The 19135-nt window shown below is 59.2% G+C and overlaps 5 protein-coding genes across 5 annotated transcripts; all 5 read right to left on the bottom strand.

Annotated features, from left to right (window-relative positions):
* Nucleotides 1–1844: 1844 nt before the first annotated feature.
* LMXM_32_2000 (conserved hypothetical protein) lies at nt 1845–2192 on the bottom strand (the record flags this gene model as incomplete). Its single annotated transcript, XM_003878406.1, has 1 exon — nt 1845–2192. The coding sequence occupies one exon, from the start codon at nt 2190–2192 to the stop codon at nt 1845–1847; it is 348 nt and encodes a 115-aa protein (XP_003878455.1).
* A 1048-nt stretch (nt 2193–3240) lies between these two features.
* Nucleotides 3241–4974, bottom strand: LMXM_32_1990 (conserved hypothetical protein; the record flags this gene model as incomplete). The annotated part of the gene is made up of 1 exon (XM_003878405.1): nt 3241–4974. One exon carries the CDS (start codon nt 4972–4974, stop codon nt 3241–3243), a length of 1734 nt encoding a protein of 577 aa, XP_003878454.1.
* A 6030-nt stretch (nt 4975–11004) lies between these two features.
* Nucleotides 11005–12351, bottom strand: LMXM_32_1980 (putative serine/threonine-protein kinase a; the record flags this gene model as incomplete). Its single annotated transcript, XM_003878404.1, has 1 exon — nt 11005–12351. The coding sequence occupies one exon, from the start codon at nt 12349–12351 to the stop codon at nt 11005–11007; it is 1347 nt and encodes a 448-aa protein (XP_003878453.1).
* A 1684-nt stretch (nt 12352–14035) lies between these two features.
* LMXM_32_1970 (RNA editing complex protein MP46) lies at nt 14036–15523 on the bottom strand (the record flags this gene model as incomplete). Its single annotated transcript, XM_003878403.1, has 1 exon — nt 14036–15523. One exon carries the CDS (start codon nt 15521–15523, stop codon nt 14036–14038), a length of 1488 nt encoding a protein of 495 aa, XP_003878452.1.
* Nucleotides 15524–16888: 1365 nt separating this feature from the next.
* Nucleotides 16889–18520, bottom strand: LMXM_32_1960 (conserved hypothetical protein; the record flags this gene model as incomplete). Its single annotated transcript, XM_003878402.1, has 1 exon — nt 16889–18520. One exon carries the CDS (start codon nt 18518–18520, stop codon nt 16889–16891), a length of 1632 nt encoding a protein of 543 aa, XP_003878451.1.
* Between the last annotated feature and the right edge of the window lie 615 nt (nt 18521–19135).

The raw sequence follows: 19135 nt of genomic DNA, 5'->3' as shown, positions 1-19135 counted from the left end.
GCTTGCATGCTAGTCGAGGCTCCCGTGCACGGAAAAAGGTTCCCCAAAACGAGGCGGCGAGTATGCCAAACACGTAGAAGGATAGAGAGGGGAGAACAGAACAGAGATGATGCGAAAGATGGGAGGGTGAGCGTTGACAGGGGCGTGGCGAGGGATGGGCGCAGAGACAACTAAAATGCGCCAGCAATGGAGTCAGCAGCCCGAGAGCACGCGACAGGAAAAAAAAGGAGCGTCACTTGGTGAACGACGCCCACAGTAAATGGGGAAGTGAAACCCGACAAGGGGGATGGTAGTGGCATCCCGGTAGACGCTAGGTGATTGATATTTTGTATGTGCGTGTGTGTGTACCGAATTGCCCGCCGCCTCACCGCGGTATCACACAGTACCCAGTGCCTCCCCCCCCCCTCCCACTCTTTGTGGGGAAGCCAAGCACCCTGCACAGCCTGCTCTCGGGTACGGCTGGCTCAGTCTCAGTGTCGGCGGAGAGGTGTGGGCTGACGCTATGCCGAAGAGACCTGCAGCCATGACCCCGACCATACTCGCTCATGATGCATCGTGTCGGTGATTCGACAACACTGTGCTTCTCACCTACAGCTTTTCTGCTTTTTGCCGCGTTGCGGTGATTCCAAGCGCGATCTGGGACTCAGCCCGTGCCGCGTGCAGTGACAATGCAGTGGGCGGAACGGCGCCAAACAGTGTTCCGCCGGTCCCCGTTGCCAGACATAGCCGTAGCGCAACAGAGGTGGGTGAGCTGTGGTTGTGTGTGCGCAGATGTGTTGACCTATTCGTCATAGAATCGACACCGTCAGACAGCAATAAAGATGCTTCTGTATGAGCTCGGTACCGTTCGGGACCGAGTACAGATGTCGCGGCGGCGTGAGGGGACGACTAGTCACACAGAGAGTGCACATGCCTACGAAGGGGCGGGAAGGTGGGGGAGAAGCTGCGGCGGAGCGACAACAAAGACGGCATGGCGGCTGGGAAGCAAAGGCAAGGTGACCTTAGAGGACGTGAGCAAGATGTGCAAGAGGCGTAAAAAGGGGAGGGGGCTGGGCAGAGATCACCCGTTTCCTAATGCCCAACGCAGCCCAACCCCTCAACCCCTCTCGGGACCCTCAGAGAGGCACCACAACTGAGGCCCGCTGAACCTTCTACGTCCTCGTTCCCCCTCTTCGCATGCCTACATCGTACCTGCGAGAAGGGGGCCACTCGAAGAGGTAGAGAGTTGGCACAAGGGAAGAGGCGCTCCTGAGGGGGGGGGGGCATCAGCTCGTGAAAGCCGTTTTTCTTTCCCCGACACGCGCGTGCCGACACAACCGCACATCCACTGCAGAATGATGAGCGACGTCGTCATTCACGTTCATTTTCCGGCACTGGCCGCGCGTCTACTCGCCCAACCCAAAGCGAGTCAAAGAGGACAGACGAAGCACAGACATACACGAAAACGCACAACGCGCATCGGCCAAAAGAGAGCAGCACTGACCTTCCCTGGCGCCGTCTTCCTCCGCCTCTCTGAAAAATGAAACACCAACGAGCCACGCGACATCGTAGCCGTCTTTGTGCGTCCCTTTCTCGCGTCAGCGCAGCCATTGACGGAGAGGCAAACACATAAAAAAGAGAATTGAGCGCTGCAGAGAGTCGGGAACACACACGTGTCAAGTAGCAGCACTCGCAGCAGCGGCAGAGGCATCTGAAAGCAGGCGCAGTTCTCCAGCTCACGAGAGTGAAAGCACGCAAGGCATGCGCCCCTCCCAGCACCTCACGGTGAAGTAGCAGACAGCAGCTGCGCTGCTTATCTAAGTTGCGCAGCGAGCCCTTCCTTTGCGCAGAAAAGGTGCACAGCTTTAGCCACTGGAGCTGGTGTTCTGCGCGCCTGCCACCTCTGACGCGTTCACTGCGAAGTATCCCCACTGGAAGGTGTCCTGGAAGGGCGCAATCACCCAGATCGGGCTCGTCGGTGGGATGACAAAGAGAAAGGCAACGGACACGATCACGAACACCGCCCCACCTAATATGCTGTAACGCCTCGCCCGCTCCACATACCAGCGAATCAATTCGCTCTCGTCCTCGTAGTGGCGGAAGAACAGCCAGAGAACGGCCCACAGCCAAGGCAGGCCAAAGAAGCCAATTCGGTAGTACCACTGGCAGGCGTTTTCCGCCTTCCCTAGCGTGAAGGCGCCACGAACGAGCATGGCGGCCAACGGGCGGGTGGAGGTGGGCACACAACGCACTTCACAGAGGGAGAGGAGGAGTGAAAAGCTGCAGCAGCGGCAGAAACTGCAGCAGCACTTGTGGAACAAAAAAGGTCGTCCTCTCGCCTCACACGCTGAGAGAGAGATGCTGACTGTGAAGATGGGAGATAGAGAACAGAAAGAGGCATGTATGCGCGGGGGAGATAAGTGAGCAACAGGAATGACGGCCAACGGAAACCAGGCACAAACCATCCCGTGCAACACACACAGAGAGAAAGAGAGGGTTGAGGCAGGGGAGGAGAGTTTTCACTGGCGCATATAGATAGAGAGATATCATCACTGCGAAACAAACACCACCGTATGCCCCCCTCCTCCTCCTCCCTTTCTTTGAAGTGTCCATGGTTGCCTTTCGCACGAGGTGGGGATGGCTGTGTCAGCATCACATCAGCGCCGCCGGTGTGACTCTGTCTTTGAAACTATGTATCTATCTATATATATACTTCATCAGCCCAGATGACCACACAATCACAGCACCCGACATGCGGGCAGCGGAGCACGCCTCAGTCCCTTGCTACCTGGCTGTGTCAGTCTTCGTTGGGGAGGGGGAGGAGGAGGAGGACGATTTTCGCTTTTTTGTTTTCTCAGCCAGCGAGCACCCCAGCAGCCCGGGGGGGGAGTACTGGGCAGAGCGTGTGCCATCAGAAGAGCGGGGTGCACGTAGAACAAAAAGAAACCCAAAGAGGAGATGAGCACACGACGGTCGCAGACAGCGAGGTCAAAGGCGAAGAGGGAGCAGGTGGCGCGCTGAGGTAGGAGAGAGGCTGGAAAGGCCCCTGCGCGGAAAAACTTCGCTCGCCGCCGCCTGCCTCTGTGCCTTCCCACCACTCAGCTACACAGGCTTTCCGCCGTTTGCTCCCAAAGCTGTGTTGCCTGCAGTTAACACAAACAGTGAAGGGGAGAGCAGCAACGGCTGCAGTGACACTGAGCACGGCCATGGAGACGGCGAAGCAGTATCCCTAGCGTCGTCAGCCGCGCGCCGTTGTTAGGGTCAATAGGGTGACACGATAATGGAGTTGTCGCGCTTCATCTGCCGCAGGAGCACTAGTCGTTGATCGTCTGTCAGCAGGAGAGGTGCCTGTGCAGGGTCAACGGCGGCTGACGCAGTGGTGGTGCCCCTATCGCCTCCAGCGTACTTCAAAGGCCCCGCAGCGGCTGCGTCTGTTGAGCCGGCGTGGTTGCCCTTTTGCTTGCCCGCCTGCTTTGGCACGGCGGCCGCTGCGGCGGCGTTGCGCTTCTTCACCGCAGCAGCTGTCGCCGTCTCCATGCGCGGTTTGACCACTCCAGACGTGGATGTCACGCCTGCAGACGGGAGCGACATGTTGGCAGCCTCGCTAGACTTGTCGGGCGCGACGTCGTCTCTCAGCAACGGCGCTATCCAAGGCTCGTTGAAGGATGCAGCGCCCGTGACCTTGAATGACGTTGGCGCAGAGGACGCACCCGCATCGGCGGCAGCACTACTCGGGCCTGCTGTCGTGAGGAAGGACTGAACGATTTCTTCGTCTGTGCGGTTCATCAACCATGCTGCCAGGTACGTCGCACAAAGCTCCACCAGCGACTGGGTCCCCATAAAATCGGCAACAGAGATGAGCTCCAGCAGGCGACACTGCTGGCGCGCTGTTAGTGTGACGATTGGGTCAGCATTCGACGGGAGCGATGGCGCAGAGGCCGCGGCCGTACTTGCGGCAGTCGTCTGTGACGCTTCGGGAGCGGAGCGGACACCTTGTGAGCTCTGCGATGACAAGCCCTGCTCTCTGTCCTTTGTCGCCTTGTCTAAATCGCCACCCGTCCACCGCGTCCCCGCTTTCGACGCAGGGTGCGACCCCTGCGTCGGTTCGTGTGCCAACAGAACGTGCTCGATGAAAAACAGGCCCTCCGGGTCTCCCAAGGCCACGAACTCACCGTAGCCGAGCTCCTCGCCAAGGTACGTCCGTTGGCGCCGGTCGTGGGGGCCGCCATCAACGCCGCTGGTAGCTCGCGCCGCGCTCTCATACGCCTCCAGAGACGCTGTTGACACGGAAGACGTAAGAGAAGTGGAAGAGGCGGACGACGAAGAGGATGGAGTGGCAGTAAAACTCTGTGGCGAATGGTGCAGATGGTGCGCGCTCTGTGGTGCATCCACTGGGGTCACGGCTGGAGGCGGCAGCTCCAGCGGAAGAGCAGCAGTAGAAGATGGAAGCATCGGCGCGCTCGCCGTTTCCGGCACTGGCGAGGCTGTCGCCGCCACAGGTGACCGACCGCGACGGCCACCGCCCGTCCCTGCAAGTGCTGCATCCTCCAGAACAGTTTTCCCGCGAAAAGAAGCCAGTTCCGCCGCAGTGAACCAGTGCCGCAGCCGGTTCGCGTGAAGTGCATACGCGCGATCGCAGTCGAGGGGCTGAACAACGTAGCCATGAGCGCCGTCTCGGCCTATTTCATCCTCATCCCATGGGAACAGCCAGGACTTCGCCGTATCGCATTCGTCTCGTGCTCCATCTCCTCGTAGGCTATGCTCTGCCGGTGGAACTCCGACCAAAGGAGCCACTGGCGGTAGGGGAGCCCCCGTGGCCGTAGCGCCCGCCGCGGCAGTGGGTTTTGCCAGCTCCGCAGCGAGCTGCTTGCGAAGGTCGCTGTACTGAAGGTAGGCGATGTAGTCGCGGACGGCTTGCGCGGAGCCAACGGGCACTGACCCCTCCGACGCGCCGACATCACGAGCACTTCGAAGGTACAGTGAGTGGGCGCACATGTACGCTGTGACACAACAATGAAAAGAAATGTCGTCGGCTGAGACGAGGGTGAAGGCAAAGGAGGCATCGCAGGATGGCTGTGTATGTGAAAAGCTTTGCCTCATGGCGGATGAGCTGATGGTCGGGGTCGGGGTGGTGGTGGTGCGGCGACGACACACATCGACGCGGCTCTCTGCGATCGCAGCGGCGGCGGCGCTGCCGCAGCTACCAAGGCCCAGCATAGGTGCCCTTTTCCTGCTTCCTTCCGTCCTCTGCAGCTGCTTCTAAGCAGCGCGCGTGTAAGGAGATAAGTTGTCGAATTCGTAGCTGTGTGTGCCGAGCACCTTCGTGCATGAAATACACTGAATAGCGTCGACCGGCGGGCACCAGTCCACTCACGCGAGTCCCTTCCGTGCAGTTGGAGCCCCCCCCCTGACAGAGCCCCCGATCAGAGAGAGCGTTTTTTGAACGCAAAAAAAGAGGAGAGATGAGTTGAGGAAAGAAAGAGAAGTACGAAGCGGTGCAGACTGCTTGGACCCTTCAAAAGAGAGGAGGGAAGGGAGGGCTAGAACCGATGGGCGGGAGATGTGAGCCCCGCAAGCGGAGGACACGTCCGGGTGCGGGCATGTAAAAAAGGCCGAAGCACCTTCGTGATGGGCAGAAGCCACACACAACAGAGGGGAGAGCAAGCCCGGCCCGGCGGCCGCGCGACAGGACGGAGCGGTCCAAAGCGCATGCTGCAGGGAGACGAGGGGTGTTGTCGAAGCAGCAGAAAGAGAGCAACACCGTTCCCTTCACCACGCACAGATGGTCCTCCTCCAAGGCGCCTTCGCCAACCTCGAAATGCTCTTATTGGGCGCCAACGAGACACTGGCCCGAGCGCCCAGGTGAGCATCCCAGCTGATCAGAGTCTACACTCCTGTGGGTTAGCCTTTTTCGTCTTCTCGTGCTGACTCTCGAGGTGCCTCACATCCGTGGCACCGTAAACATAACAAAGAACAAACAAAACACACCTCGCTGACGCGTATCTCTTCATCGGTCAACAGATGAAAGAGAAACCTGTGCTGCTTCCTTTTCTGTTTCGCAGGGTTGTGGTTGTGCTGCCACATCGTCGTGTCGGCCAGCCTAGCAGCAACGGCAACAGCACCCTCCCTAGCCCCCCCCCAAACAACCACACGCCACTCCCCCACCCCTGGGGAGAGGGAGAGGAAGAGGGAGAGAGAACGCGCGCGGTGAGTCGAAAACGAATACAAAGGCGGCATCCTCTTCATCCTCCAGGGCACCACTTTACATCAGTCGCAGGGACGAACGGCCATACAACACCACCACTCGCACGGCACGTCTCCCGCTTCCCTGTTCGTTCTTTGCCGGAAGAAGGGAAAAAGCCGGTCCGCACCTCCCCTCTCGCTCTCGGTGTACGTGCCCCTCCTCCTCCCCCACAGACACACAGACGCACGTACAGCTGCAGCGTTACCCGCACATTGATTCAGAGTGCGATGCATCCACAGCGTGCCTCGGCGTCTCCTCGCTCCCGCCGGTGACACCACATTCTCCCCCCCCCCTTTCGTCGTAACAGGCCGCCGATTCCTCACAGAGGTGCATCGCCGTCACAAAACCTGCGTCGCTTCCCTTGCGCAAGAGAGAGAACGAGAGCGACACGCCCCTCAGCTGTCTCTCTTGGGCCAGTGCGTGAGACACAAAGGCGGGCACACGCGCTCCTGGGAAACATGTCTCTGCAGAGACATGCAAAATGGTCAAGAAAGGTGCGCACCACACGACCACACATGGACGGGAGGAACAAAAGAAGGGAAGTCCTCGGGAGAGCCGAGGCGGCCGACAGGAGCCGAGAGAGAAAGAGAGAGATGGGATGGGCAGACGTACGGAGACACGTCAGGGACAAGGCACAGCGGAGTGTTATCAGAAGACCCAGAGTCGCAAGACAAGAGAGCAACAAGGTCGAACAGCGCAGAGAAAGACGCGGAACGACAGACATGAAAAAAAACGTAATCATACCCCTTGAGTAGTTTTTCCCCTTTCGTTGGCATGTTTACGCATGCGGCAGGTTATGATGTCTTTTATGTCTGTCTCCTCTTCAACCCGTCCACTTCTCTGCCACGCCGGCGTGATTTGATCGCCACGCTACACACGGCCCGTCACAGGACCCACATCGCGTGGCGCGTAGCAGCTGCAGGCACGCCAGTACGCCAGTGCGCCGACTCGACCAATCCGCCCGCCCCCCCAGGCCGCCCCACAGACGCCTCCACCATGCCGCTGGCCACCCCCGGTGCATCCCCCCTCGGGGCAGCACTCAGGCGCCACACACCAGTGGGCAGCGAGAGGCCCGGAGGCGGGATGCATTCGAGCCGCGCCGGCACTCTGCTCATCACACGCATGGTACAAGGGTGTCCACGGTCGCAGGCCGCTGACACCAGTGGCGATCCATCGCTCGGACCCCGCCCCCACGTCGCAGGCGCTTGACCCTGTCACCACCAGAGGTGGCTCGGCGTTTGGAAGGGATAGGGAGGGAGCGGCTGCCCGGCTTCGCCACCGAGTGGGGCGCTGGGGCACGGGATACCGCGCACTGAGGTGTGCTCCCCCCTCGTCATCAGTGTGGGTTACGTCCGAAAAAGGAAAGATGCTGTAGATTACACGCACGCAAAGGCCAGCGTACATTGGCACGGGCATATATATATATATATATGGTTGCGGTCTTGCCTGAAGGGAAGGGGAGATCCGGAAAGCAATATCGGTGGAGGAAAGCGAGACCACATCAGCAGCGCACAAAAAGGAAGAAAGGCAACTAAATAAAATAAATAAAACCCAACAAGTGAACGAGGCGCACGAGCAGCGAGGAAAGAATTTTGTGTGTGTGTGTGTGTGTGTGTGAGACGACCAAGTCACGTGAGACAAGGAAGACGAAACCACCCCACCGACCCCACCAAAATGCAATATCTACATGTATATATTTATAGAGTGAGTTAGATAGGTAGATAGGTAAATATAGATATACACCTGTAGACAGGGTAGCTAGGCAATGAAGGAAGGAAAGGTGAACAACAACAACAGCAAAGCCACGAAGAATAATAATAAAACGGTGAGGTGAGAGGACAATGAGAACGTGAGGAGACACGAAAACAACGAACATGGAGACATGCAACACAACGCCTCTGATGATGCCGAGACAGGCATGCGCAAACGGGAATTGTTATAAATAAATAAAAAGCATTGAAAGGAATACGGAAAAAGTGCAAGAAACGGGCACACGCGCGCACGCACGCGGAGACACCCACGGTGCTGGTTCATCTTCGTCCCGTACGCGGGCGAGTGCAGAGAGAGGTGCCGTGCACACTTGTCCGTCTGATCGTCTTGTAAGCATGGCCATACCACTTGCACTCGCACACATGCGCTTGTGAAGAGAGGGAGAGGGAAACGAAAAGGAACTAACCCTACATGCCGAGGAAGAGGTTATCATCTAGAAGCCCTTCCTGTCGCTGCTGCTTGACGTATAATGAGCGCGCCTGTATGGGCTCAAGAGACTCACCTGCTAATATCATCGAATAAAATACATAAGCGTCTATCATAGGGAAGAGGAGGTGGACAAGAGCCAAAAAGGCCTCGAAGTGCAACAGCTGGGGAGGGGGAGGGGACAAAGCTCGAAAAAAAAACATCTAAAGGTGTACTTCACGCTGCCTCGTGTAACTGTAGGTGCCATGCGCCACTCACATGCGCACTCTCCTCTGGCCCTCTCACATCCCACATGCCTTGCCCTCCGAACTTGACCATTGCCCTATCCTTTATTACCCATATTTGCGCTCTCTTACCATGGACTCCGCACCACCGCACTGCCCGTCTTCACCTATACACAAGTGATAACGCGGGACACTGCTTCCGAGGAAGAAAAAGGGGAGGGAGGGAGGGGGAGCTGGCAAGGAAAACAAAGCACCCAACTCCATTTCTTTTTTTATCCTTCAAGTGAAGACGATGACACGAAAACGCATGCGTCGTCCACCACCGCCCCTTCCTCCCCCCTCCCCCCCGCTTGTTGCGCGCAGCCACAGAGAGGGATCGTTGTGAAAGATTCACGCCACGCATGAAGTGCAGGGAAGAAAGAAAAAAAAAGGAAGGCAAACTGCATCAAGCTGCAGGCAAAGACACCTACACAAAGAGAGAGACACACGAGCACGCACCAGCGTCCGCAGCACAGAGACGCATACGGCAAAGACCTTCGAGAGGCGGGAGTTCAAAACGAGATCCAGCAAGGCACATAGTGCGCCGGAGAGAGAGGGAGAGGGAGAGGGAGAGACGTGGCTGAGAGGTGAAACATGGAAGATGCAGCACAAGCAAAGCACAGAAAAAAAAGAAAAGCAAATGAACGAGTGGGTGCTTTTTTTCTGTGTGTAATCCATCTCAGTGGCGCAACGGGTGCGGGTAAGTGCGCCTATAACGTATGTGCGCTGCGAAAGAGAGGAAGAGAGAAGAGAAGGCTAACGGTCGAAGTCGTGCTCGTTGGCACGTACCTCCGCACACTTGTGCCCGCAGAAAATCCATGAAAACATTCCACGTCGAAACGGTTCCACTGCCCCACCACACCCCCCCCCAATCGCACCTCTCGCACGTGGATGGCCAGGTCGCCGACGAACAGGAGGAAAAAAGCTTATGAGAAGCATGTAAAGGCAGACTTAACAAGAGAGGAGATGAGCACGAGGAGTTGATGCACTGAGAGAGACACACTACAACAAGTGCCGAAATCCGTAACAAAAAGAGAAAGGAGCAGCTTGAGGGCTTGTGAGGACAACTGCACCCGCACCACCGCCGGCATGAAGACGAGTACACACAGCAAACCCTCCTTTTTCTTTTACGCGAATTGGCGTCTTCCACCCCCCCCCACCCCACCCGCCTCTCTGGCCTTCCCCTAGTGGTGGGGGGGGGGGGAGCACACCTCAGTGCGCGGTATCCCGTGCCCCAGCGCCCCACTCGGTGGCGAAGCCGGGCAGCCGCTCCCTCCCTATCCCTTCCAAACGCCGAGCCACCTCTGGTGGTGACAGGGTCAAGCGCCTGCGACGTGGGGGCGGGGTCCGAGCGATGCATCGCCACTGGTGTCAACGGCCTGCGACCGTGGACACCCTTGTACCATGCGTGTGATGGGCAGAGTGCCGGCGCGGCTCGAATGCATCCCGCCTCCGGGCCTCTCGCTGCCCACTGGTGTGTGGCGCCTGAGTGCTGCCCCGAGGGGGGATGCACCGGGGGTGGCCAGCGGCATGGTGGAGGCGTCTGTGGGGCGGCCTGGGGGGCGGGCGGATTGGTCGAGTCGGCACACTGGCGTACTGGCGTGCCTGCAGCTGCTACGCGCCACGCGATGTGGGTCCTGTGACGGGCCGTGTGTAGCGTGGCGATCAAATCACGCCGGCGTGGCAGAGAAGTGGACGCGTCCAAACAGGCAACGAAAAAGAAGCATACCTTCCCCGCCCCTTTTTTTCTCGTGTGTGTCGCGTTCACTTCCATCACTTTGGTGGCGTTGCTCTGCGACTGCCCATTACGCCCGCCCCGCCCCTCCTCTTACACGCATCGTCCATCTTAACGCTTCCGCGGAGCAGGAGAGAGAAGAGCAGGCAAGGTACAGTGAGAACCAAAAGCAAAAAAGCCTAAGAGAGGGAGGTGGGGCGTGTCGGCGGGTGGTTGGTGGTGGTGATCGGCAGCGGAGAAGCGTCTGTTCGTGTGGTGAGCTGCCCTTCGTATCGCCTCTGCGACTTTGTTAGCTTCATTGTTGTGTGTGCACGCGTCACGCATCACCACGCCAATCCACCCAAGCACACCAGTACAGGGTACAAATGAGCGCACATGCACACAGATAAAAATGCATAAAAGAAAACAAAAACTACACCAGTGTCACCTCAGCCGCTGACGGCTGCGCGCTCTTCCGTCGCGGCCAAGCAAGCGTCTGCTCGACAGCTGACATGCGATACGAATGGGCTGCTCGAATCCGATGGGCCGGGTGTCCTCATCGTTCTGTGGGTGTTGCGCCGCACCGATCGAGCCCTTTCCTCGGCGGGCTACGGTACACAAATCGACTGCTGAATCTTATGCACCCACACCTCCGCTGTTTCCGGCGGCAGCGCCTGGAACCACATTGTCTTTGTGTCTGCTAGGTTGATCGCGAAGACGCCGGTCGAGCAGGCAGACTGCTCCGGCACAAAGACGGCACTGCTGATGAGCGCCACGGGCAGCGGCTTCGTCTCCTTGTCGCCCTTGTGGCGACTGATGACAAGGCCGCCGTCGCGCAACACGAGAAAGCGCTCCTTCCATGCTTTGCCGCTCTCCTTACGCACGTAGCCCTCGTAGAAAACGGACCCGCCCACGGCCCCGGCATGGCCGACAAAGGTGAGCGCCTCCGGGCCATTCGTGTTTGTGTCGCGAATTTCACATACATTCGCGTGGATCTTCTTCTTGAGGGCGTCACTCACGAGTTGCGAGTTGTCGACGCTCGTCCCAAAGTCCAAGAGCAGCTTCATCATGTGGGGAAGCTTGAAGAGCTGCGCGCAGGAGGGACGCTGGTTCGGATCTGCCCGCAGCATAATGTTGCACAAATCTTTAAGTGAGCGGCTGTACTGCTGTGGCAGCTCGCAGTCGCGCCTGTTGCTCATGACCGCCTCTGACAGCGCCCGCATGCCCTGTCCAACAAACGGACGGCGCAGCGCCATCATCTCAAAAAGAAGAACGCCCATGGCCCATACGTCCGCTTTCTTGCTGTACCGTTGGTGGTTCCACAGCTCCGGCGCGAGGTAGTACGGCGTGCCGCAAAACGTTTGCGCGACCTGGTCACTGACCGTATTCTCGTACTGGTGACTGAAGCCAAAGTCACCAAGTTTGATGACGCCGTTTGTCATGAGCATGACATTGGCACCTTTGATGTCGCGGTGCAGCATGCGGCGGCGGTGAATGTGGTCCACCGCCATGGCTAGCTGCACAAAGGTGTAGCCGACTTCGTGCTCCTCGAAGTAGATGAACCCAGCCTTGGCGCGCTGCTTGACTTGCATGTTCAGGTCGCCGGCGTCAGCGAACTCCATGATGATGAGTATGTACGGCTCCGCCACGTAATCTTCGTAATATCTGATGATGGCGAAGTGATCGCATGAGGCGAGACACTGAATCTCCGCCGTCGCGTACTTCTTGTCCTTCTCCGACATCGCCGCCAGGTCCATGCGCTTGGCAACGAGCAGCTGACCGTCCGATACGCGACGCACCAGCAGCGCCTTGCCGAAAGACCCGGAACCGAGCTCGCGCACCCTCTCGTACTTGCATGTCTTGCTACCCATGGGTCCGAGGATGTCCTTGAACTGCAGCTCCACCTCGCTGTTGTCGGGGACCTGCTGGCTAGAGATGGGAATCACCTCCGCCATTTTATTGTCCATTCACTTGTTCCGAGCGCGCTGCCGTTGTTGCTGATATGTTACGTTGTTGCTGCTACTCTCAACGAAGACGAGAGCATCAACAGCGTGTGTGTGGGGGGGGAGGGTGGCGCAAGTGCCAAGCACGTATGAGCACAAGGAAACGCAAAAAAGAAAAATCTTTACAACCGAAAAGTGCGAGAAGAATCGCCGGAGAGGGGTGGCGGTGGAGACGGCAGGGGAACCGAGCAGAAGAGACGAGCAGCTTAGGAAAACGACAAGGGAAAAATGAGAACCATACGAGAGAAACAATGACGTCTGCAGCCAAGCAGCGCCGCGAATGGGAAGTGGCAAAGAGCACGGACGGCTCGGTCTCCTCCTCCTTTACACAAATAATGTAAAAGGAGGGGACACTGAATGGGTAGGTGGGGGTGGGGGAATCAAAGAGCAGGCAACACTAAAAAAAAGGTGGCGGCGAGCCGGTGCACGGGCCGAGACAAAACAACGGCAAAACGCGCTGGCCCACACACAGGGAGAGAGAGAGCACACGCCGGTAAAGCCACGGCAAACTTACAAGAACCGCAGCGGGGAAGCAGAAATATATATATAAGACAGACGTGGGGGGAGGGGGGAAGGCCAGAGAGACGTGAACCACCAATGGCTTCGAAGACGCCCTCGCCAAGGGGAGCGCAGCGCGAGGGGCCGACCCAGGGGGTGAGAAAAAGAAAGAACTAAAGGTAAGGGCAGAGAGAGGGGGGCGAGATGCAGAGAAGGATGAGGCCGTGCGGTTGTGTTGGCGATCACTGGGACAAGCGAAGTCTGTTGGTGAGGGGAGGGGTGGTGCGGATGTGCGGGGGGGGGGGGGGGGGTAGGCTCCTGTGGCTACGGCTAACAGGTTCGTTGTGGTTGTGTGAGTAACGTCGCGTTGATAAGTAGGGCGGTTAAGGCCGGTCTCTCTCCCTTTGAGTGCATTGCACAGCACCGCGGACGCAAGCGACGCAGTTGACGAAAAGAGAAGTGCCCAGATCCAATAAAGGTGGGTGGCGGTGTGCAGAAGTAGGGAAGAGGGGGGCCGAGGACCGCGTCAGTGCAGTTCAGTGGTTGCGCATCTGATAACGAGATCTAATGTGGATGACCGTGCACACTCGGATGTGCTTGGGTCTCCTCAGAGGCGAATGCCTTTCTGGATGTAGGCTCCCTGTTGGTCACATTGCCAGAGACAGTCTGCAGCGACGGGGCAGCCACGGAGTTTCTGAGTGGGGTGAGCACTGCTGCCTCAGCCTACTGCATCTTTTCCATACACCAATGCACATGCGTGGCACCTCCCTCTTGCATTCAGCTTTCTCGAACACGCATCAAGGCCGTGCGCCACTGTGAAGGACACACCCACACACACACACAAACACACACGCGCAATAGGCGCGACGAAAAAAAAAGTAGAACACCCGTCCACTCCTGTGCGGTCACAGGCACCGTCATTGGTGGCTGTCCAGGCCCCCCCCCTCCTACACCGCCACGTCGACACGCAGAACCGACGTGAGTGCGAGCGCTAAACGTTCCTGACAAGATCAACACGGCAGCCACGGAACACATTTACGTGAGCCTCGAGAAGAACAGGACGTGGCCACTGACAAGCAAGCAAGGAAAAACGTCCGCACATCGACGCACACACCCGAGCGTGCGGATGCCCTTGTGCTTAGCGCGACAGCTTCGACGCTTTTAGCTCGGGTGTGCTAGGCGCAAAAGGTAGCCGGCTCCAATCCTCGGCACGCTTCCTCAGCTCCGCCGTGAGCGGCCCCCAGTCCTTCTCCGAGGTGTGAAGTACGGAAATGAACTCTGGAGAGGTGGTGCAGGTGCCGTCCGCATTCGACCCCGACGGTGCTTCTGCCGTCGTTTTCGCGGCGTCAGGCTCGGCGCCGCTAAGGTGATCAACATCATTGAAGGGCAAGTAAGAAGACACGAGTTGTTCCGCTGCGGCGCTATCCAGTGTAGCCGGAGACGCCGGCCGCGGTGACGGCTTTGACGGCAGCGGCGCGGTGCGCACGTACCACAAGTCCTCGGATACCGCACTGTCCGTGTCAGGTGCCCGCCGTGTGCTGATTCGAGCCGCCCCTGTCAAGTTTGCCTCAGACGAACGACCGCGCCGCTTCACATCCTCCTGGTGCTGCCGCCAGACCACCGTCCCCTCGTCCACGATGCGCTGCAGTGTTTCATGCACCAGCTCCGACACCAGGTTCTCGCGTCCGTGTCCGGCAAGCACGTTCAGCACAATGGCGTCTGCTGCTGCCTTCGAGATGACGGAGCGCGGCCGCTCCTGCTCGTGAAAGCGGTGCAGCTCGCCGAGACAGGCGCACATGATGGACACCTTGTCCTCGCGGGACAGGCTCCAGCGTGGGGGAGAGGGAGAAGCGGCAGCCGGCGTGGAAGAGCAGGGTTGCTGCCCAGGTGGTGACTCTGTGCTCGCGTCACTGTCTGGCAAAGGTGCCGCAGTTGTCTCGCTCAGCTGCTCTACGCTCGCTGACTCTGCTGCTCTTCCGGCGGCAGTGGCAGCAGCGGTGGCGGTATTCACGTTCGCGGGAGCTCTTTCCGACTCCGCACGCGCCACGAGAAGCTCCATCAGCGACAGCTCATCAAAGATGCGGGCCACTTGACGCGTCGACGTCAAGTACGTCACTACACTGTTCAGCTCCATCGCTGTGAGGGACGGCATCAGCCGCGCGCATCGGTCAAGCACCTCACGGCGCAGGAACGCCTCCCCCACGAGGACACGGTTGAGAAAAAGGTCGGAGTTGACCTCAAGCGTCGCGCCGCTAATGCCAGCACCTCTTCCCGTATCATCTCCCTCGCAGGCCGGCGTTGAGCGCAGCAGCGTGGGTATGCTATCCCGCAGTACCCCCTTCTCGACAAGGTGCGCAAGGCCCGCGAGGAGACGCTCGCGGCGCCGCCCTACCTTGCGGTCAGTGAGGGCATCCACCTCCTTTAAGTCCAGAGCGATGTGCCGCTCTAGGTGCTGCATGATGCTCTCGCTTCTCTCTGGCGTCACAAAGAAACGGCACACTACCGAGCGTGCCACGTGAGCATGCTCGCGGGAGTGCTCCGTCCAGGAGATGTAGGGGGTATCGCACAGCAGACAAAGCTGCGACTCACACGACACCGCGCACATACTCTCCGGGAATGTCGTCATGCACCGCGCAGGAGTAAGGCAGCAGCATGAAGAGTTGAAGACGGTGGCGCGCCGGTTTCCGGCGAAACGCAAGCGCGGTGTGATCACATTGGCGCTGTAACTCGGTCCTTCGATAGCGGTCGCCGGGTGGCGCCACACTGGCGCCCTCGACACCAGGGCGGCGACGGCAGCGTGCAGCCGCAGTAGCGCCGCATGTCCTCTCCCGAGCTGAGCCTGCATAACCCCCCGAGCCCACCCGTCAGTCGTACTACTCCTTGCGTCCCTCACGGGTTTCCTTTTCCATGCTTGAATGTGCGTGTAGCAGCGAGCGCGTGTTGAAGAGAGGGAGGAGGGCCACAGAAAAGACGATGGCGGTGCCAGGGAACACATGGTGGTGTCTGCGTCTGGCGAGGAGGGCGCCTGCGCACACACCAGCACACCGTAAGCGAGGGAGCAAAACATGCGAAACAGCATAGACTTGAGAGGTCGGAGAGTCACACTGGCGTGTCGATGCGTATCGGAGGCCATACCCCTCCACGCATTGCCGCATGCCGTGCTGCCGGGGTCGAAAGAGCGAAACAGACACGCGTCCCAGACGCTGCCGCACAGGTCACACATCCGAGGCAGCGAACCATCCGCACGGAGCCTCGTGAGGGCATCACTTCTTCTTCAACGATTACTAGTGTTTCAGCTAGAACAGAGGTGAGCAGAGACAAGAGCAGGCAGGAGCAGAAAACAACGCTTTCCAAACAATCCGCATGCCAAGCACATGGCATCAGTCACAAGGACACGCGTCCACGGACAGCCACCGCCGCAACAAAGAACCACAACAGAGCAGTCGAGAAATCGAGCCCCGCGGCTCTGTGAGAGGATACGCATGTGCGCGGCAGCTGGTGCCATCAACGCAAGTGACTGAGAGATGACTGAGTGGAGAACGCGACCCGACTGCATCCGTGGATGTGTGTGTGTGTGGACTTGCTCGCATGTATGTTTGGGTGTCTGTGGCGGTGCGTATACATGGGTTGAAGCAGCAGTTCGCACGACGGCTAGCCGGCGTGTCTTCTTTCGCTGCCGCCATTCTTCAAGGGACTTCACACGCCACCGCACCCCGGCCGGCGCGCAGCCTCGTCACTGAGAACGCGCACATGCGAGAAGCCGAGGTGTTTCAGAGAGAGGGGCAACGGGAAGCGTGTCGTTGGCAGACGTCACGTGCAACTCAGCACTGACGCGGCCAACGCCGTCACACACGCCGACATACACTAGACGAATTCGTGATACAAGAGGAATAGAGAAGGACGAAGGCCTTGAGAGATGTGGGCAGCAAGATACCAAGCCTTTCTGTTTGAATGTCGCGGGAGGGGATTCCTCTCTTGGCGGTACAGCGCGTCAGGCGTCATGGTCACCGCTGCTGTCAATCTCAGCACCATCGCTAGAGGGGCGCGGTGCCACCGGTTGACCCTCCGCCCTCTCTTCCGCATCTGCATCGTTATTCAGTAATCCCTCCAGCACTGCAATCAGGGCCCATGGCAGATGCACTAGCGGTGTCCCGGCGTACTGCTCTCCCGCGAGACTCGAGAGCGCCGCGTGGGGGCCGAGGATGCGGAGCAGGTCACTCGTCAGAGCTTGAAGAGAGGTGGCGGATCGGGCAGACTCCTCCGTCAGTCGTGCGGTCTGCTGCTGCAGCTGCGCCACTTCTGCAAAGAAGACCGCGTCGGAGGAAGAGGATGGTGTGGTGCCGGAAGACGACATGCCCATCTCCCCGTTCCGAGCCACAGGGCAGGTAATCGATTCCATGTCAACCGCGTGCGCCCACACTTCCTCAGCCTCTCCGATAGCTTTCCTCAGAGCCACGCTAGTAGCGTCGCTGCCAGTCGGCCCGATCAACATGGGGGCCTCTGGGCGATACGGCGTCGATGTCGACGGTGTCAGGGGTGCCGGTGGCTTTCTGGGCGATGCTGGCGTTGGAGTAAACACCGCATCTGCCGGAGCGGCACCTGTTGAATGCGAAGAGCGCGGCGGCGAGGCTAGAGGTACACGCGGTGGGGGTTGTCGACTGTGGGTCGAGGCGGGCACTGCGTCCTCCTCGGCCACCCCTTGTGCACTGCTGCTATCACACGCTTCCGGTTCTGGGCAAGAGTTGTCCGCAACGAGGCTAGTTGATGTTTCGTCGGATTTCGCCTCTTCCGCGTCGCTGATGCGCGAGAGCGGCACCGCCGTGCGCTGAGACTCCTCATCCGAGAGCAGGCCCAGCGAAGATGGTGCTGCAGCCAGCGCTGCGGCCAATGAGCACTCATGATCAATCTCAGATGAAGAGGCGTGCTCACACGGCAGTCTCTTCACGGGCGTTTGATCCACGGGGGCAATGTGCGTCGGGTCAGACCTCAGGACCGTCAGCGCCGCACTGGGTTGTGCAACGGTGTGAGGCGCTTCCTTCCCTTTGGACATGGTCACAGCTTCCCTGACTGCTTCTGCACTCTGCGGTTGCACCTGCGGCGGTGCATATTTGTTTCCGGCACCAGCAGCCGACTCGACGTACCATGAGGCCGGAGGAGGAATAAAAGAGCCGCCAGCCGCTGCCGGGGCTACTTGATCCTCTGGGAAAAAAAAGCCCAGTGCAGGCAGGACGCCCTTGCCGGTGCTCTCCGCCGCGTCCGCGCTGCCGCGCTGAATGTAGTGCTCCAAGCCTCTCGAATCTGCGCCGCCCCCGTCACCGCCACGTCCAGCCGCATCGAGTCCGATGTCGTCGTAGGCGCCGCTCTGCCCACCTTGGAAAAAAAAGGAGGCAAAGTCGAAGTTCAGTCGACCAACTTTGTCCTCATCGCCGTTGTTGTTTTCCATAAGGGGCCCTGCTGACGCGGCGTTGAATCCGCTGGTAGCTTCGCCGCCGCTGTGGCCAATGCCCGTGTTGTTGCTGTTACTGCCTACACTGCTGGCGCACGGGGTTTCGGAGGCCGCGGCAGAGAAGAAAAAGTCGAACATGCCACCGTTGCCTTCCTGGGCCGCGAAGGGGGCGTACATCGAGGGATCTCTTTGGTTGCTCGTGCTTCTGTGCTGCGGCTCCTCGGATGGATCTGCGGTCGCGGTGGCCGATGCGCCGCCGAAGCTGCCCATGAAGCCGTCCAGCGAGAACGGGGCATTAGTGGCTGGCAGGGGCAGCGGGTTTGCAACAGGTGCCAGCGGAGGCTTTGTTGTCGTGGCGAGCCTTGTGCTCCCTGCCTCCTGCGGCTGTGCAGCATCGACAGAGGGCCTCCCTGCGCTCCTCATGATGCCTCACCTGCTCACGAGGCGGCGGTTGCCAGGAGTCTCGAAACGGTTCCGCCGCTTCTTTCCACGTACTGGGACGCAGCGTAGCGGCAGCAGAAAAAAAGGAAAAACTCCCTGGCGAGAGGGCAGCGCTGTCCCACACGAGTTGTGTGTGTGTCTGTGTGTGTGTGTGTGTGTGTGTGTATAAGTGCTCGCCTTGTGTTTCTTTCTTAGGCGTTGCGCTTTCCCTGCTACGTGGCACGCAGCTTCTCCCTCTCCCCACTTGCGTGTGCTCCAGTCCTTCGCCTCTTCTGGATACACGGAGGGGCGGACTGCGCTTCACTTGGGAGTAGGTGGCGGGCGGACCTGAGAAGGCAAAGGGACCCGCGA

This window comes from Leishmania mexicana, chromosome 32 (genome assembly GCF_000234665.1).
Source record: "Leishmania mexicana MHOM/GT/2001/U1103 complete genome, chromosome 32".
NCBI lineage: Eukaryota > Euglenozoa > Kinetoplastea > Trypanosomatida > Trypanosomatidae > Leishmania > Leishmania mexicana.
The sequence above is the reverse complement of the archived record's forward strand: the minus strand, read 5'-3'. Positions and strand labels throughout refer to the sequence as shown.